Raw genomic sequence first — 24,134 nt, 5'->3', positions numbered from 1 at the left:
GATTGTAATAAAAGAATCAATTCCTTAAAATAATTAATGTCAAATAATACTAGACTGTAATTACATTAACTCCTGAATAATAAATATAAAATAATAATATAACAATTTATAAATTTAAAGTATTTATTTTAAATCAGATCTTATTAAAAACTTAAACACATTAAAATAATTCAAATCTAAAATTATTTGTATAAAAATATTTAAAGGTTGTAGATCTTATATGCCACAAATATTCCACTTCCACTGAATGCATTAAACCATATAGTAATTAAACATAATCATTAAAATAATAAACAAATATTAAAATATATTATTTTACATTAAATTAATAAATATATCAATCATATCTTATTATTTTTTTTACCATAAATGTCATGTTTAGATGTGTTTTTGTTCATATCTTGATTCCATGTCTTTTATTTTGAAAAGTTTATTTCCTGTTCATGTCATGTGTTTCTTCCCTAGTCATGTGATGTCCTGTTTTCCCCTCCATTTTCATGTGTCTTGTTTTCATTGGTTTATTGTTTAATTTTCTTGTTTAGAGTTCTGTTTTATCATTGTTTATGTTCTCCCATGCCATGTTTTTAAGCCCTTATGTTTGCCATTGTCCTTTGTCGAGTATTGTTAATGTAACACTGTTGTTTCGGCCAAGTCATAGTCAAGTCATGGTCAATTCATAGTCAAGTCATAGTCAAGTCATGGTCAATTCATAGTCAAGTCATAGTCAAGTCACAGTCAGGTCATAGTCAAGTCAAGTTTATGTTCATTGTTCATATTAATGTTTTGTTTAGTTCATGTTTTATATTAGGGTTACTTGTTATCATATTTGGAAAAATAAAATGCACTTCATCACGTCGTCTTCCGGTCACTACCTGTGTCCAGTCATTACAATAAACACATTAAAATAAATAAAATATAAATTTAAGTCAATAAAATATTTAACAAAGGTAATATATCTTATATGACACAAATATTCCATCTCCATTAAATATATTAAACCAGATTGTAACTAAACATAATCCTTAAAATAATAACAAATTAAATATTAAGATTAATTATGTTACATTTAGGTAAAAAACCTTTTTACAAACATCTCAAAACCTTAAACAAATGAAAAAAATCAAAGAACTTATTTGCCACAAATATCCCTCTTCCATTTCAAATCAATAAAATCAGATCTTAATAAAGAGTTTATTTGTTGTACCTTTCTCCTCCAGCTCTGAGTCGGACTCATCAGAGCTGTCCATCTCCGTCTCATCATCCTCTTCCTCCCCCTCAGCCTCCTCTCCTTCATCATGATCACTGCCGTCCTGCACGAGCAGCAATATCAAATAAACATTTCAAGATTGCAGTTAAACTAGCTAACATATTACCTAAAATATCAGACATTTTGAAAAATCAAATCATCACTTTTTATTGACAAAGAAGAATTAGTTAAACGTACTGCCTCTGGCTCCTCACTGACTCTCTCAGAAGGCTCTTTGTCCTGCTCATTATCTGGCCCCTCCTCCTTTATGACGCTGCATGAAATCACATGAAATATGATTAAAACTAACGACCACAGAAGCAAGAATTATGACAAACTTGAAAAGGGAAACTCTCAGCCAAGGGATTCATTTAAAGACCCCATGAAATATGTAGATTGTAAAACAATTTACTTTCCACTGTTTATTTCCTATTGAAATATTCAGTTGTGGGGAAAGTGAGGTCTTGTCCTTTTTCAAAAATGGCCATTCTCATTCTAGAGAGCATTTGACTGAACAGAAATTGTATATGACCCTGAGTGAAAGATGAGTCATCAATATTTTTGGTCCAAGAGAAAGTAAATTTTAAAATAAATATTTAACAAAAAAAGTTTGTTTGGTCAACTTCTAGGAGTACCTTCACTAGCATTTAGATGACCTCAAAGCGACAGACATGGACTAAAAGCCACAAAACTACAAATCATTTTGAATTTATGGGATATTTAATGCACAAATCACAGAATCAAACTAAATTCAACATCTATTAATGATTGATTAAATCGTTCAGTGTTAGTGAATCAAATGAGCTCATTATACCATTAAAATCACTTTATGAATTGATCAGATACCATACTACCAGAATACCTTCATAAAAGCCCTATGTACAGTAATGAAACATAGTATAGTTATATGCATAGGGGTGAATACAAAATAAATAAAATAAATGATGAAATGAAGACTCCATTGAACAACTGAAGTTATGTTATGATGTGATGGTGTTATCTTGTAGGAAAGATGAGGGATGGCATTGGGACAGATTTGGAGACTACAGTTAGTGAAACATCAGCATTTAGCAACATTTTCCAACCTGACATTCTCCAGATCCTCATGAGCACCTTCATCCAGCTGCTGGAGCCTTCAGTGGAGAAGTTTGGGTGGAAGTGAGATGAAGGTGAGAAGAACCACAGTGCCAAAAATGGCATAGAAGGACAGGTGAGGAACAGGCTAGTCTTGATTTATTACTTTATGATTAAGGCTTTTAAATTCATGTATATTACCAGTTCTGGAAGTAAAAATCCCATTTGTTTTCTCCATAGAGAAAATGATTTAGCAATCATTTATAAACCTTTCAAGACCGACCAAGCATGAGAACAGAAGTTATTAAATAGTGGCATCAGAAGTTAAGAGTGATTTCAACCTTCATTTAAAGAAACATGCTTAACTGCCAAATTCCGGGTGAAGAACTACACTACCCATAATCTTAAAGAGAAATACACCAATCAGAGTTGGTGATACCATGGAATTAGGAATTGCATTAAAAGAGCACAGTTGTGACCGCCCACTCCCATGAAGCATTGTGAATGATGTAATCAAGTCTATACACTCTCAAACTACTTGTATGTATGTGTACTGCTATATAAATACTGTATATAAATACTGGGTTACTTTTGAAATGTAATGTAAGTAACTTTTGAAATGTATTCCACTACAAATTACAGAATACGTACAGTAAAGTGTAATTTGTAACATATTCCGTTAGATTACTCAAGGTCAGTAAGGTATTCTAAATACTTTGGATTACTTCTTCAGCACTGGTAGATTTTTTCACTTGTTTTGTCTATAAAAACTCAGTAACACAAAATACACATGTTAAAAATACATTCTCTGAAAAAGCTAAATATCTTATGCAGTGTTGTTTCTAAAACAAGATCAATCAAATTGATCTTGTTTTAAGGATTTATAGATATTTTTATAGGGAAAATAATACAAATTACATAATAATATATATATATATATATATATATATATATATATATATATATATATATATATATATATATATACACTCACCTAAAAGATTATTAGGAACACCATACTAATACTGTGTTTAACCCCCTTTTGCCTTCAGAACTGCCTTAATTCTACGTGGCATTGATTCAACAAAGTGCTGAAAGCATTCTTTAGAAATGTTGGCCCATATTGATAGGATAGCATCTTGCAGTTGATGGAGATTTGTGGGATGCACATCCAGGGCACGAAGCTCCCGTTCCACCACATCCCAAAGATGCTCTATTGGGTTGAGATCTGGTGACTGTGGGGGCCATTTTAGTACAGTGAACTCATTGTCGTGTTCAAGAAACCAATTTGAAATGATTCGAGCTTTGTGACATGGTGCATTATCCTGCTGGAAGTAGCCATCAGAGGATGGGTACATGGTGGCCATAAAGGGATGGACATGGTCAGAAACCATGCTCAGGTAGGCTGTGGCATTTAAACGATGCCCAGTTGGCACTAAGGGGCCTAAAGTGTGCCAAGAAAATATCCCCCACACCATTACACCACCACCACCAGCCTGCACAGTGGTAACAAGGCATGATGGATCCATGTTCTCATTCTGTTTACGCCAAATTCTGACTCTACCATCTGAATGTCTCAACAGAAATCGAGACTCATCAGACCAGGCAACATTTTTCCAGTCTTCAACTGTCCAATTTTGATGAGCTCTTGCAAATTGTAGCCTCTTTTTCCTATTTGTAGTGGAGATGAGTGGTACCCGGTGGGGTCTTCTGCTGTTGTAGCCCATCCGCCTCAAGGTTGTGCGTGTTGTGGCTTCACAAATGCTTTGCTGCATACCTCGGTTGTAACGAGTGGTTATTTCAGGCAAAGTTGCTCTTCTATCAGCTTGAATCAGTCGGCCCATTCTCCTCTGACCTCTAGCATCAACAAGGCATTTTCAGCCCACAGGACTGCCACATACTGGATGTTTTTCCCTTTTCACACCATTCTTTGTAAACCCTAGAAATGGTTGTGCATGAAAATCCCAGTAACTGAGCAGATTGTGAAATACTCATACCGGCCCGTCTGGCACCAACAACCATGCCACGCTCAAAATTGCTTAAATCACCTTTCTTTCCCATTCTGACATTCAGTTTGGAGTTCAGGAGATTGTCTTGACCAGGACCACACCCCTAAATGCATTGAAGCAACTGCCATGTGATTGGATGATTAGATAATTGCATTAATGAGAAATTGAACAGGTGTTCCTAATAATCCTTTAGGTGAGTGTAGATATATATATATATATATATATATATACATATATTAAACAAGTAAAATATTTATGAATATTTTGCAATTAACTTTAAATATATGTTATTTTATACTTTACAACAGAATTCTTTACAATACAATTAAAGACGTTGAGTACACAGACTTGAACCATTTTCTTTTTGTCCAATTTTCCAAGTTTATAATAACTGGTTGGTTTGATTCAAGACTTTGAACTCTTTACTTTATCAAGAATTTTCTGAAATGCATATGGAGAAAATGATTGGGAAATTCACTTCAGAACCAATGTCGCTGGAAAGGAAGATGGTAACTGTGCTCTTTAAAAAAAACGAAGCTGCACAAATGACTCTGAAATCGTCATGGTTATGACATCACAACCATGAGCTCATTAACATATGACCACCCACAATTACATATCAACACCTATTAAGTGTTCAGTAACTTGACCTGACCTGATGAATGACCATGTGAACTGTGCATGACAATAATGTCATAATACAACAATTTCATAATGTTCCTAAAAAATTTAATAAAATAAAATCAATTGCAAAATTATAAATTTTACATTTGATAAATGTATCTAAAATTTGTGAAATATATCCTCTCGGGAGCAACTTGTCACAATGTTTTTCAGTTACAAACAATTATAGAAATGAAAAAATACACCCCACATAACTTGAGTCCTAAAGCTGTGAGACCAGAACAATCCCTGACACACCCTCCTTTGTCCATGGAAAGCAGAAATCTGAGTTTCCTGTTCCTCAATTATACAGTTAAGCATTGATCTCAGTAGCTTACCTCTTTTTTTTCTTCCTCTCCCTCCTCTTCAGTTTTTGCAGGTCTTTCTTTGCAATCTCAATGATGTCAGCGGCCTCTTTCTCGGGTGCGAGAAGGGCAGGAGAGATGGAGGCGGGGCCGGCATAGAACGAGGAGCGTGTGGAGGCGCGGGACAGATTCTTACGCAGGTTTTCACTCACAGCTTCACTCTCTACAAGCTTTGCTCTGAAGAACATACAATCAGTACATAAACATTACACAAGTGCAGCCGGTGTTGTGGAGTAACTAACTAATAGTATTGACACTACCAACTTAACTACTTTTACAGTACTGTGACAATAGTTTTCAAAATAATGTAACTTGCTGTAACAAGCTACTTCTGATGTTATGTAAATTAGGGTGTTTTTGAGTGCTTATTTCACTGACAAGTTTTTCTTATTTTGCTTAGTTTCCCTCAGAGAATAAATAAATTATCGCTAACTGTAATCTGTCACTCACTCAACATTGTCTCAATGTAGTGACACTAGGGGTCTGTCTTGGGAGCCCCAAACACCTCTGATCTTTAAGAAAATGCTAATGGAAATTGGTGAGTGTATTTTGCATGCCACTCCCCCGGACATACGGGTATAAAAGGAGCTGGCTCACAACCACTCATTCAGATTTTTTTCTTCGGAGCCGAGTGGTGTTCATTCATTGAATTCCACTGCTGTTCCATTCACCTTAAAGTGTGTATGGTGTTGGATATATGGTGCATTTCAGCAGTTTCTCCCCCTTGTGTATGGATAAAGTGCAGAGAATGCCCCTGGGCACTTCGACAGCTAAAAGAGTATATCTTAAAGAGTATTTTCCTCTAAAAGTATGGGCACTGACAAAGAGTGTCTTTTTAAAGATGCCTTTCCGTCTGTGTATAGTTCCTGGTTGCAGTCGTTACCTCTCCCCCTCACCTGTATGGGCCGCAGCCAAGCTGAGACAGCGTTCGTGGATGGCTCATGCTCTCTCTGCGAGAGCATGACCATGGCAACGTTGCGGTCGTGGCTTTACTTCTTCAAATGGAGGAAAGCCACTCCAACCGCTCCCTGCCCCAGTCCTTACCTACGGGTACGAGGCCGTGGCAGTTAGCGCTAGGGGCGATTTGGGGACCACAATGGGAGTGGGACCTCCCAGTACGCTCGTTTGCCCAAGACGAGTTCTGGGATGAGACAGGGGCTCGTACCAGGGCGAGTTTGATGCCCCATTCGGGCTCGAGAGCAGGATGAGCTCTCGATCGCAGCAACGGACCTTCGGGTGTGGTCGCCCAGTCTGAAGCTGATGCGGAGCTGGGGGCCATGCTTGCCCGGTCTGCCACGAGCATCTGGCTTGTGTGGAACCCTCCACCCTGCCCTGAGCCCTCACGGCTTGATGATTGGTTGCTGGGCTCAAAGCGCTGCTCATGGCCGTGCCCCACCCCAGTTCCATTCTTCCCGAAGGTGCACACAAAGTCGTGGCAGGCACCTTTAACTGCCCGGATCCAACCTCTGAGTTTCACCACTCTTACTACCACTCTTCCCCAGGTGGACAAGGCGGTTGCGGTGCACCTGTGCCCGCAAAACAAAGGCACCTGGCGGAATTGCCAAAGACTCCCGTCCAAGGCCTGTCAGCCCACATCGTCCTTGGTGACCAAGGCTTACAGTGCCGCTGGACAGGCCGCCTCTGCCCAGCACGCCATGGCCCTCTTGCAAGTGCACCAGGCCAAGGCGTTGAAAGAGCTGCACGAGGGTAGTCCTGCACTCGGCGTGGGCTCTCGGACACGACAGTGTCATGGACATTGCCCAGCAGTTCTCGGCAGTCAAGAAGCAGACGGAGGCTATCCAACGCATCCTTCCCTGGTGTGGCTCAAGGTCCCGCACCCCAAGGTCCAGCTGATTTGAAGTCAATTCTGCGAATCAAATGTAGACCTGTTTGCTTCACCGGGAATCCTCCCACTGCCCGCTCTGGTACTCCCTGACCGAGGCTCCCCTCTGCACAGACGCGCTGGTACACAGCTGGCCCCAGAGGCTGTGCAAGTATGCATTTCCACAAGTGAGCCTGCTTGAACAGACTTTGCGCACGTTCAGGGAGGACGAGGAACAGGTTGTCCTGGTGGCGCCCTACTGGCCCACCCAGACTTCGTTCTCTGAGCTCACGCTCCTCGTGACAGCCCCTCCCTGGAGAGTTCCCCTGAGGAAGGACCTCATCTCTTAAGGACAGGGCAACATCTGGTACCCACGCCCAAACCTCTGGAATCTCCATGTCTAGCCCATGGATGGGAATGCGGAAGACCTGAGTGGCCTACCACCGGCGGTGGTAGAAACGAACACTCAGGCCAGGGATCCATCTACGAGGCTGCTTTTGTCTGCTTTAGGGGACAGTGGAAAGGGAGAGCTGTCTCCAAACAGAGGATTGCTTTGCCATACCAGGCCCAGGGTGTGCCTCCCCCTTTGGGACTACGAGCACACTCCGCTATAAGTGTGGTAGCCTCCTGGGCCTTGACCAACAGCACCTCTCTAGCGGACATCTGTAGAGCAGTGGGCTGTGCTACACCCAATACCTTTGCAAGATTTTATAATCTCAGGGTTGAGCCGGTTTCGTCCCGTGTGTTGTCAGGTACGAATAGGTAAGTATGCGGGACAGCTGGCCTTGTGTACCGCTTGTGTACAGTGTCTTTCCCCTCCCTGAGGGGATGATGTGTGCTTTTTTCCCAATGTGAGTTCCTCTCCTCAGTCCTGTGGCAGGCGAATTCGGTGGAGAAATTCGATGCTGGGCCCAGTACTTGTGCTAGTATGCCCTGTACTGAGGTAGGTGCTCCACATGTGCTGGTTGCCCGTTGGAAACCCGTATGACGCATCTTCCTTGGGCAGAGCCCCTTCTGCCACCGGTCACTGTGTTTGTAGAGCTCGTCCCCTCCGGGTAGGACCTGCTGCAGGGACTTCTTCCACATGTGATACAGCCGGTCAGGAAGTCCATGTGACGTATTCTCCACACATTACCTTCCTTTCGGCAGGGTGTGGTCTCTGCTGTATCTTTTCCCTAAGGGATAGGACACCCTCCCCGATGCGGATACATATGGCCCCAGCTGAATGATTTTCCATTTTTATGGGAGAAATAAGAAGAGAAGATGCGCAGCCTGTTCCCACTATGAGTTTGTCTTGTGCCCGGGGTGCGAGGGACCGTACGACGTTCGTGGGGTGTTGGGAAAGGTTATGTGGGGGCCTGTGCACTTGCTATGAGGCATGCAGTGGCTTGCCTGCACCTGCATCGCCAGTCCACGTAACACAGTTCAGCTGGTTGTGGCGTTTTGAACAGGGACCCCTAGTGTCACTACATCAACACAACATCGAGTGAGTGACAGATGGGGAACGTCTTGGTTACTGTCATAACCTCTGTTTCCTGATGGAGGGAACGAGACGTTGTGTTCCTCTTGCCACAATGCTGAGCTACCTGCTGAAATGGACGGGACCCCATATCGTGCAAAACCTGAATGAGTTGTTGCGAGCCAGCTCCTTTTAGTGGCATGCAAATTCCACTCACCAATTCCCATTGGCCTTTTCTCAAAGATCAGAGGTGTTTGGAGCTTCCAAGAGCTACCCCTAGTGTCACTACATCGACACAACGTATTGTTCCCTACATCAGGGAACGGAGGTTACGATAGTAACCAAGACAATTTCTACAATGGCATCTACAATGGCATCCAGCGGTGTGGATGACAACTTTTGCTACATCCACACCGCTAGGTGTCAGTATAATCCAAAATGACTGCCATGTTGACCAGAGCAACATAAACAAAAAATTATTGAGTGCACCTCTAAGTGAATGGCATAATCTGAAAATGATAACATCTCCAATGTAGTTTGTTAGTAGCTTTTACTGTAGCCAAGTACTTTCATAGCTAGGCTGTGTTTATAGAACTACTTTAAATGAAAAAATTTCAAATGAAATATTCAATTAAATAAAATGTTCAGTTAAATATTAAATAATATTACTTTTTAATTAAATATTTAACTTAAAATTGTATTTAGTTGAAAATGTAATTTAATTGAACATATAATTTAATTAAAATTTTAAATGAAATTTTAACTGCTGAGAGATGTGTGTTGTGGATTTACATGCATTACCTGAGCTCCTCGATCTCTTTGATGTAATTGTGGATCATGTTTCCGATCTCTTCATTCCCTTCGCCTGGAACAAATTCAGCATAGTCTTGTAAACACACGGTGTACTTAAAATGGATAGTAAGATTCATTCTGTCTTCTGGTTATGTAATCAGTTAGTTTACAGTCATGGTGTGTACCTGCTCTGGCAAGGGTCTGGTTGGCCTGGTCGCTTAGTAGTTGTGTAAGTCTGGCTCTCTGAGCATCAATGGTTTCCTGCATTGCTTTGACACGCACACGCAGGTTGTTGTTCTCTGTCTGCAGCATTGAGTTCTCATGAACCATGTCATTGATGCTTTCCAATCCATCCTCTCCCACCATACGCTTGCCCTGTTTTAGATTTAAACATGAAAATGTAACAATATTGTCCTCTAAATTTTGATTCGCAATAGATGCAAAAGAGCAGCACAAACTAGCAAAGACATTGTAGACATTCTGGTGAAAAGACAATTCTGACACAACTTGACATACAATTGCCCTAAAGTTAATAAAATATGACTAAATGTGGTCACACAAACCGTCTTGTACTCCATGAGCTCCATTTGCAGTCGGGCGATCTCTGTCCTCAGCACACTGATCTGCTGACTCGCCCGGTCCTGATTCACCATCACTTTGTTCTTGATATTGCGAGCGCGGTTTGCGTATTTCAGCGTGTTCAGTGTCTCCATGAAGTCTCTGTCTGAAGGGCTGATGCAGGCGATCATCATCGTCTGACTGCAGGGCACAAGACAGAGACAGTGTTTGAAAAGCCATTTAAACATTCTCTGAATCAAAGGTTTAAAAAGAAATGGAAATAATCTACAGACCTGTTTCCTCCCAGGGAATCCTGAAGCAAGCGTGTGAGTTTGGAGTCTCGATAAGGCACATGTGTGGAGCGTTTGCTCCTGTCACCCAAAGCACTGATCACATTGCCAAGAGCTAACTGAACCACCACAAAACAAAGGCAGAATTATTCGTTATAAGTATGTTCTGTATGTAACATGTTATAATTAATTACAAATTGTGAACTTTTTTACACAGTTATGTACCTGTATGAAAAAAGCATAGAGTGATATCCAAAAGTCTTAAGTAAACATGCTTCTACTTTACCTTTTTATTGCAAGCACTTTTAATATGTATTCCTTAAAACTTATAAGTATCTATTTTTATGCTACAATTACTTATTTATTATTTTTTTGTTAATAGTGTCTAGTATATTTTCAGTTTTACTTTTGAAGCTATACTATGGCCTGGCCTGAATACTATGAATACTATCTTTTTTTAGGTTTACTATTACATATCTATTAGATACTATATTACCTTGCTACTGGTCACTATTCTTCTATAATTATAACTAGTAAAAATTATAGTAAGTAAAATACTAGTAACATTTCACAAAATACATGTAATTACTGAATAGCGACTAGTAGCAATGGAATAAGTCCATCCATCCATCGTCAACCGCTTATCCTGTGTACAGGGTCGCGGGGGGCTGGAGCCTATCCCAGCTAACATTGGGCGAACAATGGAATAAGTATCTACTATAAAAAACCTACTGAATAATCACAAGTATAATTGGAAACTATTGTAAAACTTAACCACCCATAAAAGTCTCACTGCAATGGGGTGTTCTCTTAATAACCAACAAGTGGTGGCAGCACTAGCAACAGGTGGATCAGAATGCATGGAATGTCGAAACTCCAGCCTCCCACAGAAGGCCTTTACTGTCAGATACTGACCCTCTTAACACATAAAATACTCATTCTGTAGACACACAGTCATTCTGGCTTAAAACCTGAGGAAAAAACATTTATTTGTATTTTTCTGATTTCATGGAGAAAAAATAAATAATAAAATGAAAACACTTTTTTCCCTACAATTTGACTCAATTTAATTAATGGGGTTCCTCTTATAAAAAAACAACAACAATATATCTTTGTTGTTCCGAGCTACCAAGAATATTAATTCACACTTTAGCAAATGAGACGTTCATTTATACAGTCTTTATACAGTTCATTTATACAGACGTTCAATGACACAGTACCAAAACTTTAACTTAAGGTAATGTACAATAGCATTATACTCTCTTTACTCATACACACTACTGTAACTGAAGCTCTGTTCTTACCAGTCCACAGTTGATGGAGATGCCCTCTTTGGCCCGGTCGCCTGTGGCGCCAGTTCTCTTCAGACGCTCCGAGCCCGCTAAATCCACAAAGTGAAACTTAGCCGTGAGCGTCTCAAACTCGTTCATCTCTGAGGAGCCGTTCATCAGCCTGTTATCTGTCTCTGAGTTCTGTAAAATGACATGAAAATACAATTAAGTTTACGTTTAACTTCTTAATAGATTTATAATGAATATCTCTTTTCCGAGAGGGTTTTACAGAGCAAACTGACAGCTAAAACACACTGTCAGCAAACGTATATACTTATAGCACCTCCGCTAAATATATTCCAACAAATAAATTAATAATAATAAATAAAACTAGGTGACCTCACAGATCAACTAGTTGTTTGTTTGTGACACATAATTACTTTTGGTCTGTGATAGTCATGATATTTACTTTTATGGATGATTTCTAAATATACCTCCATGAAAATCCTATATCCTATAAACATTTCAGGGCCAACTGAATTAAGTGTTTTCCCTGAAGTTTAATGATATTTGTCAGCCAAGTGGCACACCTACATTGTCTGAGGCACAGACACGAACTTGGCACAGGTGTATGGTGAAGATGGCATGTGAGCGAGAACTCTGGGCATTCATCTGTGTGCTGGCAGTGGTCCGGCACAGAGCGCCCAGTTTCAGGCACTGCATCATCTAAAGAGACACCGAGAGGAGAATGCTTTATAACAAGGCTTGATAATTAGATATTGAGAGTTTAGCTTTCATGACTACTGATAATACAACATACAACAAAATACATTGATGACCCGATCAACTTTTAAAAATAAATCTTTAATAAAAAATAAAAAAAACAGGTAAATGTTTAGATAAAAGGTAACTTATAATTTAGAAACTGATAAGCTTTAAAAAAAAAATGCAAATAATTTTGGTAAAATTTTAATTTATACAATATATATTTAAAAAAAAAAAAATACCTGATCAACTTTTAAAAATAAAAATAACTTTTTAAAATGTTTATAAAAGAAACTGCTAAACCTTTTAAAAAAGTATTGTATTAAAAAAAATTATTAATACCTCTTATTATAAGAAAAAAAAATAAACTATTTAAAATAAAAATAACAGATCTGTATTATATATATATATATATATATTTTGGACAAAAAAAATATTTTAATTTCTATAAAACATGATTTTTTTCTGATGAATGCTTACACTTCTTTTTTACACAATTTTATTTTTTTTATTTAAAACTCAGGTAAACTCTATAATATTTTTTTTATTTACAAATATTTTTTGATTAAAAAACAATTAAATTATCTAATTTATAAAATACTGATGACTTATTTCAGATAAAGATAAAATTTATATTAAATATATATTATAATTAATTTTATAAAACACTTATAAACCTTTTAAAAGATTTATATTTTTATTAGAAAATGCCAGCTTTTTATTTTTCAACTTTTAAAAATACAGAATTTAAATATATTATAAAAACTGCTAAACCTTTAAAAATAAATGTATTCTATTAAAAAATAATAATGTATCTGTATTTTTTTACATAAAAAATGTATAACCTTTATAAAATAAAGATTTTTTTTATTTGACTTAAAACAAACCAAAATATTAAACAACAAAATCTGATAAACTTTTAAAATAAGTAGAACTGATAATTTAAAAAAAAAAAATTTAAATAAACTTTTTGTCTGTAGAAAATGCAGAGGCATTTGTAACACCAACCTCAGCCTCAGAGCTAACAGTTCGTGTTGTGACTCCAACAGTGTAAATCCCTCCATTGGCATCTTCATGGATCCTGATGTTGGATTTGTGTTTACGGACCTCCATGTCTCGAGTTGAGTCAAACAGGTCCAGCACATCCTCATTATACAACTAGAAATCAAAACACTGCACCTTAGACAGAACACATGCAGACATGTTTCTGTAATTAATTAGCCTAGTACAGGCTTGTGCATAAAAATCTAGAATCGCTGCCAATCTCTGCCAGTGTTAAGACAAGAGTGTTATTTGTGGCACAGTGTCAACACCACCATCAGCATGCCAGCATGACGGCAACTCCACTACACTTTTCAGGGGATACATTTAAACCTACATGCTGGTATGGAAAGATAACATACACTGGTGACTAAAGGTTTGGAATAATGTACAGATTTTGCTCTTATGGAAAGACATTGGTACTTTTATTCACCAAAGTGGCATTCAACTGATCACAATGTATAGTCAGGACATTAATAACATAAAATATTACTATTACAATTTGAAACAAATGTTCAGGACTTCTTAAACTACTTCAAAAAAGTTATTTGCAGATCCTTGGCATTCCAGCTGTCAGTTTGTCCAGATACTCAGGTGACATTTCACCCCACACTTCCTGTAGCACTTGCCATAGATGTGTCTGTCTTGTCTGGCACTTCTCACACACCTTACAGTCTAGCTGATCCCACAAAAGCTCAATGGGGTTAAGATCCATAACACTCTTTTCCAATTATCTGCTGTCCAATATCTGTGATTCTTTGCCCACTCTAACATTTTCTTTTTGTTTTTCTGTTTCAAAAGTGTCTTTTTCTTTGCAATTCTTCCCATAATGCCTGCACCCCTGAGTCTTCTCTTTACTGTTGTACATGAAACTGGTGTTGAGCAGGTAGAATTCAATGAAGCTGTCAGCTGAGGACATGTGAGGCGTCTGTTTCTCAAACTAGAGACTCTGATGTACTTATCCTCTTGTTTAGTTGTACATCTGGTCTTCCACATCTCTTTCTGTTCTTGTTAGAGACAGTTGTGCTTTGTCTTTGAAGACTGTAGTGTGCATCTTTGTATGAAATCTTCAGTTTTTTGGCAATTTCAAGCATTGTATATCCTTCATTCCTCAAAACAATGATTGACTGTCGAGTTTCTAGAGAAAGCAGTTTCTTTTTTGCCATTTTTGACCTAATATTGATCTTAAGACATGCCAGTCTATTGCATACTGTGACAACTCAAAAACAAACACAAAAACAATGTTAAGCTTCATTTAACCAACCAAATATCTTTCAACTGTGTTTGATATAATGACAAGTGATTTTCTAGTATCAAATGATCAATTTAACATGATTACTAAAGGATAAGGTGTTGGAGTGATGCTGCTGGTAATGGGGTCTGTCTAGATTTGATCAAAAATGACTTTTTTCAAATAGTGATGTGCTGTTTATAACATCAGTAATGTCCTGACAATACTTTGTGATCAGATGAATGCCACTTTGGTGAATTAAATTACCACTTTCCTTCAGAAACAGCTAAATCTGTCCATTATTTCAAACGTTTGGCCGAAATTGTATATATATATATATATACTCAGCAAAAAAGAAACGTCTTCTCACTTTCAACTGCTTTTATTTTCAGCAAACCTAACATGTGTAAATATTTGTATGAACATAAAAAGATTCAACAACTGAGACATAAACTGAACAAGTTTCACAAACATGTGACTAACAGAAATGGAATAATGTGTCCCTGAACAAAAGTAACAGTCAGTATCTGGTGTGTTAGTATTTTAGTGCATCTCCTCCTCGTGAACTGCACCAGATTTGCCAAATCTTGCTGTGAGATGTTAACCCACTCTTCCGCCATGGCACTTGAAAGTTCCCTAGCCCTCACACTCCGACCCAACAGGTCCCAGATGTGCTCAATGGGATTGAGATCTGGGCTCTTCGCTGGTCATGGCAGAACACTGACATTCCTGTCTTGCAGGAAATCACACACAGAACGAGCAGTGACATGTCTGAGGTGGCATTGTCATGCTGGAGGGTCATGTCAGGATGAGCCGGCAGGAAGGGTACCACATGAGGGAGGAGGATGTCTTCCCTGTAACGTACAACATTGAGATTGCCTGCAATGACAACAAGTTCAGTCCGATGATGCTGTAACACACTGCCCCAGACCATAACGGACCCTCCCGCTCCAGAGTACAGGCCTCGGTGTAATGCTCATTCCTTAATAAAAGTCCAACCATCAACCCTAGTGAGACAAAACCACGACTCGTCAGTGAAGAGCACTTTTTGCCAGTCCTGTTTTGTCCAGCGAAGGTGGGTTTGTGCCCATAGGCTACTTTGTTGCCGGTGATGTCTGGCAAAGACCTGCCTTACAAGAGGCCTACAAGCCCTCAGCCCAGTCTCAACCTATTGCAGACAGTCTGAGCACTGATGGAGGGATTGTATGTTCCTGGTGTTACTCAGGCAGTTGTTTTTGCCATCCTGTGCCTGTCCCGCAGGTGTGATATTCGGATGTATCGATCTTGTGCAGGTGTTGTTACATGTGGTCTGCCACTGTGAGGACGATCAGCTGTCCTTCCTGTCTCTCTGTAGCGCTGTCTTTGGCGTCTCACAGTTCGGACATTGCAATTTGTTGCCCTGGCCACATCTTCAGTCCTCATGCCTCCATGCAGCATGCCTAAGACACATTCACGCAGATGAGCAGGGACCCTGGGCATCTTTCTTTTGGTGTTTTTCAGAGTCAGTAGAAAGGAATCTTTAATGTCCTAAGTTTTTATAACTGTTACCTTAATTCCCTACCATAAGCTGTTACTGTCTCAACGACCGTTCCACAGGTGCATGTTCATTAATTGTTTATAGTTCATTGATTAAGCATGGAAAATATAGTTTAAACCCTTTACAATAAAGATCTGTAAGTTATTTGAATTTTTACAAAATTATCTTTAAAATACAGTGTCCTGAAAAAGGGACAGTTCTTTTTTTGCTGATATATATATATATATAATAAGAAAAATACAAACAAGCTTGGTGAATATGCAATTACACATTGCAATGTATGTATGCTAAATATAAAATTTTCATTATGTTGGGTTTTAAAATGTTAATAAAAAAAAGTGTTTTACTACATTAAAATAAATATCAATGAACTAGATATTCAAAATAATTACATTCTAAATATTTGATTAGAACTATTGGATACAGTCGAAATGGTCAAAACCTTTGTTCTGGGACAGAACAAAATTAGAATTTTCTGAGACACACAGACATGATGTGTTTAATAGCTACTTTTCATACTAGTATAATTACATGTTAAATAATCATGTATCTAACATATCTAATAGTTTTCTGTAGCAGAGGTTTGTGTTTGGAGCAGATAAATGAGGAAGTGGGAGCTGGTTTCCACAGTCCACATGAGTCAGGTTTATTACAAACAATACAGAAATCGCTTTTCAGCATAAACGAAATCAAAATAATGCTTTTCAGCATAAACACACAGGATCTTGTTTTTCAGCATAAACACACTCTCTGAAACAGACACGCAGTCTCTGGTGTGTGCCACTCTTGCTCTTTCGGTGGACTGGGCCATCTTTTTTTCTCCCCTGACTCTCACTGTGAACATAGAAAACGTAATTAGTCACAATTCATCTCAGGTGGATGTCCTTACCGCTTTCTCTCTCCCCAGATAGGAGGTCGACCATGCCCTCATCTCCAAATACCCCCACCTCCCGACTCAGGCCGGGGGAACCATCCGGACTACCCTCCCCAACAGCCATCTGTGCCCCCAGTCTGTGGACACCTCAAACTTCAATGGCTGGAATGCCAGATACCAATGGGTGATCCAGGCGTTGGCATCCTTCTTGCCATTGGAGCGGGGCGTGGCCTGAACAGAGGTGAATGCTCGTCCCAACAAATAGTAGCAGAGGATGAGGACCGCCCACTTGATGGCCAGACACTCCTTCTTTTTGGTGCTGTACTTCGCCTCTCTCATAGAGACCTTACGACTAATGTACAGCACCGGGTGCTCCTCCCCCTCCACCACTTGGGACAGTAGGACAGTAGAACACCAGCCCCCTGTCCGGTGCATCCGTCTGCTAAACAAAAGGGTGTGGATGCCGCAGAGAATAGCGTGGGCCTCCATGGAAATGCACTCAACAAGCCATGTGATAAGATGCACGGATTGACGGTCTCAGACACGGAGGCAACTGAGATTTGTACTCCGCCACCCAGATTGAGGCGAGTCACTACACCACCACAAGGACTTAGAGCACACTTGGGAATTTGGCATTCTAAATTGGGGAGAAAAAAAAGAGAAGGCCGTTTCCTCACTGGACACTGGTGTTAAGGGGATCTGCAAATATCCATTTGTTAAGTACAGTGTCAGGTAAAAAGCAAGTCGTGCACAAACGATCAAGCAGTTTGTCAGAACTGGCATTGGGTAAGCATCAAATTTTGACACCACGTTGACTTTTCTATAATCCACACAGATTTGGACCGAGTCACCGCCATTAGGTACCAGAAACACCGGGCTGGCCCAATCACTGTGGGATTCTTCGATTATGGCCTTTAATTCTTCCCATACTACCTGTTTCTTGTCATCGGTATGTGGTAGGGAAAACTACGTACCACTACCCTGGGGGTTGTTTCAGTGTGGTGTTCTATGAGGCTAGTGAGGCTGGGGAGAGGCAAGGACACATCAGATAAATGTTTTTGCAATCTGGCAACCTCCGTACATTGTGACGGCGAGAGGTGGTCTCCACAAGGGACCGGAGTGAACTAATTGGCTTTTAGACTCACCTCTGGACTGAGCTCCTCCCTCTCTGGAACAACCATCACCAAGGATACGGGGACTGCCTCTCTCCATGGTTTTAGTAGGTTGAGGTGGTAAATTTGACGAGCCCCACCCCTATCCGTACGAACTACCTCATAGTTAACTTCCCCAACTCACAGTGTGACCTTAAAGGGCCCTTGCCACTTTGCAAGTAATTTAGAGCTTGAAGTGGGCAGCAATATAAGTACTTTATCTCCCTGTGCAAACTCCCATAGCCGAGCTCCCCTGTTATACAGCCGGGACTGATGTTCTTGAGCCTGTAGCAAATTCTCCTGTGATAGACGCCCCAGTGTGTGGAGTTTTCCACTCAGGTCAAAAACGTATTGAATTTCATTTTTGCTTTGAGAAGGTCCCTCCTCCCAATTTCCCTTTGTGACATCTAACACGCCAAGGAGCTTACGCCCATATAACAATTAAAACAGGGAAAATCCCATGGAGGCTTGCAGGACCTTACAAATCATATTTTTTAAGGTTTTATTAAAATGTTCGACCAAGCCATCAGTTTGTGGATGGTACATGCTTGTCCGAATTTACTTAATGCCTAATAATTCATACAGCTCACGTAGTGTATGTGACATAAATGTACTGCCCTGATGAGTGAGGATTTGTTCTGGAATCCCACTTAGGATATGATACTGAAGAGTTCCTCCGTAATACTAAGTGCTGAGATGTTTCGAAGAGACACTGCTTCCGGGTATCGCATTGCATAGTCCACCAGAACCAACACAAAGTAATGCCCTTATGCTTACTGTCCTAATGGCCTGACAAGGTCCATGCCAACTCTGTCAAAGGAAACCTCGAAACAGAAGAGGGCGCTTTTGGAGTGGCTGGCGGATTCACCAGCTGACATTCGCGGCATGATGCACACCACTGTCTAACATCCCCGTGAATGCCTGGCCAATAGAAACGGGCCATGAGACGGTTTAATGTTTTCCCCTGTCTCAAGTGACCCACAACCGGACAATGATGAGCTGCCTTGAACATCATTTCCCGACGGCTAATTGGTACCAACAACTGGGTTGTATCTTCTTTTGCCTGAGCACCCTGTGTCACTCGATATAACTGATTGAGAAATACGGATAATTGAGAAATATAGATATGTGAGTGCAATGAAGGTGAGGTGGGAACTAACCAGTCTCAATGTTATGCTTTTGACCCCAAAACAGTATAGTGGCGATCACTGCAGTATACATGTAAATATCCCCATACACATACCTCACCTTCACACGATTATTTGTATTCAATGCCCCATTTTGAATCAAGCATTGATGAATAGAATTTTGGTTACAACCTAAATCCACCAAGGCTTGGTCTGTTCCCCCCTATCTTTTATCTCCCCCGACTCTCACTGTGAACATAGAAACGGCAATTAGTCACAATTAATCTCAGGTGGATGTCCTTACTGCTTTCTCTCTCCCAAGATGCCCGCTCGACCACCCCATCACCACATCTCTAGCCTCTAATGCCTAAATAATAGTAATGGGAAACCAAAGTGTACCATAATCATGAAAAAGTGCCCAAAGGTAATTTCCTGAGCTCAGTTTAAAACAGAATAATGAGTAACAGTTGTTATACACAGTGTGTTACCTCTAAGAACTGAGCGTTGATCTTAAACTCAGGTACGGGACACCCCTGTTCTACTGCGGCCTGTCTCCGCTCCTCAATACCCCTGAAGAGGTGGCTGACTGCACGCGGGATGATTCCCAGCTCCTCCTCGCTGATGTTCACGTCAAAACCCGTGCCCATGGTGTATGTCTTCCCTGAACCTGTCTGGAAAGATACAAGAGGAAATAAATCATTTTTATCAGTTTAGGAATAATATCATCAATCAAACATTCTCATTATGGCAATGCATTAATATTTTTAAGTAAGTCACCATTAAAGGAATATAACTTAATGTGGACTACATCGACGGCACCTGTGACATGCTGTCAAATACCACAGACAATAATTTAAATTTGTCCCCGAGCTACCCCTCAATGTGTGTTTTAACATTAATAGACTGGCCCCATTCACTTCCAATGCAAGCGTCTTACTGTAACCACAACTTATGTTTTTTTGTTTTTTTTTAATCAAAATTCCATTTTATATTAATCAACATTATGCCACAATGCTGTAGAGCTCAACTTGTACTGAACCTGGAACATTCCTTTAAATTAATTTTTATGGTTATATTTTGGAAAAACAACTATGACAGTCTCCACTTGCCTGCAAGGCAAGGCACCTTTCCAGTTTGTTTATTTAAAATGAACGACTAGTCAAATATTGACAGTAAATAAGACATAAAGCAGAAAAACCCCAGACTATTACATAGCACTTTGGAATCTTTGATTGGGATTGGTAAATCACAGATTTCTGTAGTCTTACAGCATATTTCTGTATAATGACTAAAACTGTATAACAGGGTGCTTAAATCATATCACAACTTTCTTTCTTCTTACATAGTAAAATAATAACTCAAATTAATATTACTGGTCTCTTTAATGTATTTATTTGTTAAATAACTGTGAAATAACTGTGATAATATATAATCAGCTGGTCATTATCTCAGAATAAACCCATTTAGGCTGATACAAGGAGATTATTTTGCAATAATAATTGACATAAAATACACTATCCCTTATATGTTTCCTTAAGGTATGCATATCCAATTATTATTACATTAAATCACCAACCCTTATTATATTATATTATATTATATTATATTTATTATATACAACTGTTAGTTCCGGTCCTCGAATCGGATTGGACGATAGATGTTCCATGAGAACTGATGGTCTGACACCATCAGCACTAAGACGCTTTTGTGTATAAGTGTTAAGAGCTACTGTTTGTCATTTTTTTTTTTTTTACATTACATGTTAGCCAGCAGGTCGTGGCAAAAGATAATTTTTATGTATAATATGAGCCAGTTAGGTGACCTGAAGTGAAGCCACGTCAGCTGTTTTCATACAACAACTCTTCGTGATCGCATGTATTACTACTACAATACTAAAGCTAGGAAATAGCTTTAAACGGCTTTAAACGAACTTCAGCATTACGGCTCATCACAGCTGAGAGACACAACAGACTGATTAATTACACAATGGGTGCGGTTTAAAATGGCAGAGGACACTGCGGTTTCTACAGTGAATGACACTTGCGCACCGGCTACCGCAAAATAGGGAGAAATACCCCCACTTGGATGCTATTTTTCCACTGAGAAAGCTGATGTTCAGAAAGCTGACAGCATCTCTGCTTGGGAGTGGCAACAGGTGATCACACACACTCCATCTCTCTCACTCTCACGCTCACTCTCACGCTCAATCTGAAGTGATATTTTTGAATTACTAATGAAGGCTTGGACGCGTCATTTGGTTTGAACCAGCAACGGCAGATTCGGATCCGTCGTGGAAGGAAGAAGTTCCATGCACAAATGCGTTTTTTATGTCCGTACGTTTTTACATGTACTTGTTCATTCAACTGTTGTATATAAGCGATATCAAACTCACAATCATGCTATATGACCCTAAATCAGCACTGCTGTGATTACCTGCAGCCGAATAACAGCAGTGCTGATGTAGAGCCATATCGCACTCTTGCCCGTGTGATATTGCTTAAATATATATATTTTATTTAGGGCTGTCAATTGATTTAAAAAGGTTTTATTGAATTAATTACATTATGCAGTATGCAGATTATTAAATCAACTGTAACATAACTAATCACACTAAATTAATGTTAAATTAGACAGACATAATTATATTATATTATATTATATTATATTTTATTTATGACTGTCAAATGATTAACATATTTAATTGTGATTAAATCGCATCATTTTCTGTTGTTAATCACGATTAATCTCAATATCTTTATAAAAATTAGTAGACAAAATATGATTCATCCAGATTTTTCAGTCATCCACACAAAACCTACCCCACCAACAGAGCTGAACTACAGAAAATTAACAAGCACAACTCGATTAAAATTATGATCAAAATATGTTAGTTGTAAGTGTATTATGACAGAATTTATTCGCTTCTTTTTATGGTGTTTTGACAGACATAATCTTTCCAGGAGCACAGTGGAATTAAATGGCTCTGGTCATGTGACTATTTGCACCACTCATGCAAAAAATGTATTACATTTATTTCATTAAATGTATCATTTACAACTGACTACTCTGTGCAAAACACATCAAAAACTCCTTTTAGACTCCGGGTTAATGACAGTAGATTACCTGCAGGGTTCCAGCAATGTCTCCAACAGCATTGGCTAGTGCACTATCAAACAAAGACACTGTGACAGAACCTTGGAGACAGCAGCAGGATTTTAGTTCGCCACTCCCTATACGCATATTACGCAGTCTTATGGCATATTAGGGCACCAACTCCCAAGGGGGGGCACCAGAAACTCCACCGGCTGCCTTTACTGGCACTGCTGCTGCAATCATGTTATAAAGTTCAGCGGTCTATCTGTGAACTGCGGGCATGTTCTTTCTACTGCTGTGCTACATTGATCAAATGCTTAGCGCAGGTATCAGCATAATGTCTCACGATGGTCAATGCATGTGACATTAGAGGCGTTTGCGCGAACTGACTTGATTCTCATGAACTACGATTTATTCAAAGGGTCATATTATGCGTTAACGGTGTTAAAATGTTTTGTGTTAAAACATTATTAACGTGTTAACTTCGACAGCACTAATTATATTATATTATATTATATTATATTATATTATATTATATTACATTATATTTAGGTCAGTCAATTGATTTTTTATTTTTAATTGAATTGATTACATAACATACTGATTATTAAATCAATTGTAACATAACTAATCACACTGATTTGTTAAATCGACAGTCCTAATTATATTATATTATATTATATGACTAATTAAGCCTACTGCAATGTTTAGAGGCACAATCTCACTACCTTCCTTTAGTTTGAGGCTATAAAGTAGGTTGACAGCGTTACCTTTGTGTTCTTAAGTATTAAATAAAAGGCACTTGACAAAGACCTTCATAGTCTTGTGCAAAAACTGCCTGTTTTGCTTACTAAGTGTAGCGAATGTAAAGCAGTGAGGGGGGTGGGGGCAGCACAGACAAAAGGGGTTTGGGGTCTTTGTTGCCATAGATACAGAGAGGAATGACACACGGGGGCCTGTGCACACGTCACCCACTGAAAGAGACGCTAACAGGCAGACAAGATCCCCAGACAACAGGAGGAGAATTAACAATGGGCTAGAAAGATGGTGTTCTCATGATGGAAAGTTTTTAATCAGGATTCAAAGAGAGAATTTTAGGCACATTAAGACAAACTCTACAGAGAAAAAACTGCACTTAGTAATCTATTAGTCTTATAATAAAAAAAGGGGGAAAAAAAGCCTCCAGCATTCCTGTTAGAACATGTCTGTCATTCAGGTTTTGACAGAAGTTTCATGGTTTGTTTGCTTTTCTTAATGGCTGATGTGTAGCACGCTCCACAAGAGAACTTTTTTGATAATTTATTCACCGAAAGTTTTATAATATATATATTTAATTGTTTTACTTTGTTGTAGAGTACTATTCATTGCTAGACTTGTGCTGTTTGTTTACTGTGTTGACCTTGTGTCATTTAAACGTATGTGGTGCATTATTTTGACTTGTCCCAGGGTAATTCACTTCCAGATTTAGAGTTGTTTGTCTAGTGTGTCTAAAACTATCGTTGTTTTTAGTGTGTCTATAAACAGTGCCTCATTATTTATTGCTAAAGTTTAGCATTGTTTGTTTGCGGTGCACTGAAGTCGCGTTTGTTCCCGTACTTGTCACCTCGTGTGACCTTTATTTTCGGTTGTCCACGTGACTAGCTTTGTTGTGCTAAGCAGCATTAAGGCGTGTCCAGCTTTTTTCACTTAATGGCTCGTTAGCAGTGTGTACAGTATCTCACAAAAGTGAGTACACCCCTCATATTTTTGAAAATATTTGATTATAC

General features: G+C 39.1%; 1 protein-coding gene across 6 annotated transcripts in view; it reads right to left on the bottom strand.

Annotated features, from left to right (window-relative positions):
* Positions 1-24,134, bottom strand: part of LOC127638669 (kinesin-like protein KIF21A) — a 90,958-nt gene that overhangs the window by 24,656 nt on the left and 42,168 nt on the right. For 4 of the 6 annotated variants that reach the window (XM_052120284.1, XM_052120287.1, XM_052120286.1 and 1 more), the window contains exons 3-14: positions 19,764-19,946; positions 13,323-13,472; positions 12,144-12,275; positions 11,583-11,750; positions 10,282-10,397; positions 9,994-10,189; positions 9,616-9,805; positions 9,440-9,503; positions 5,331-5,534; positions 2,332-2,379; positions 1,445-1,520; positions 1,205-1,310 (exon numbers count right to left, since the gene is read on the bottom strand). In XM_052120284.1, coding sequence (XP_051976244.1) covers positions 1,205-1,310; positions 1,445-1,520; positions 2,332-2,379; positions 5,331-5,534; positions 9,440-9,503; positions 9,616-9,805; positions 9,994-10,189; positions 10,282-10,397; positions 11,583-11,750; positions 12,144-12,275; positions 13,323-13,472; positions 19,764-19,946 — 1,633 coding nt within the window. The remainder of the gene's footprint in view (positions 1-1,204; positions 1,311-1,444; positions 1,521-2,331; positions 2,380-5,330; positions 5,535-9,439; positions 9,504-9,615; positions 9,806-9,993; positions 10,190-10,281; positions 10,398-11,582; positions 11,751-12,143; positions 12,276-13,322; positions 13,473-19,763; positions 19,947-24,134) is intronic. The other 2 variants (XM_052120288.1, XM_052120289.1) reach the window with 1 other exon arrangement.

Source organism: Xyrauchen texanus, chromosome 47, assembly GCF_025860055.1.
Source record: "Xyrauchen texanus isolate HMW12.3.18 chromosome 47, RBS_HiC_50CHRs, whole genome shotgun sequence".
In the NCBI taxonomy this organism is placed as follows: domain Eukaryota; kingdom Metazoa; phylum Chordata; class Actinopteri; order Cypriniformes; family Catostomidae; genus Xyrauchen; species Xyrauchen texanus.
Note: the sequence above shows the minus strand (reverse complement) of the source record. Positions and strands in the feature narration are given on the sequence as shown.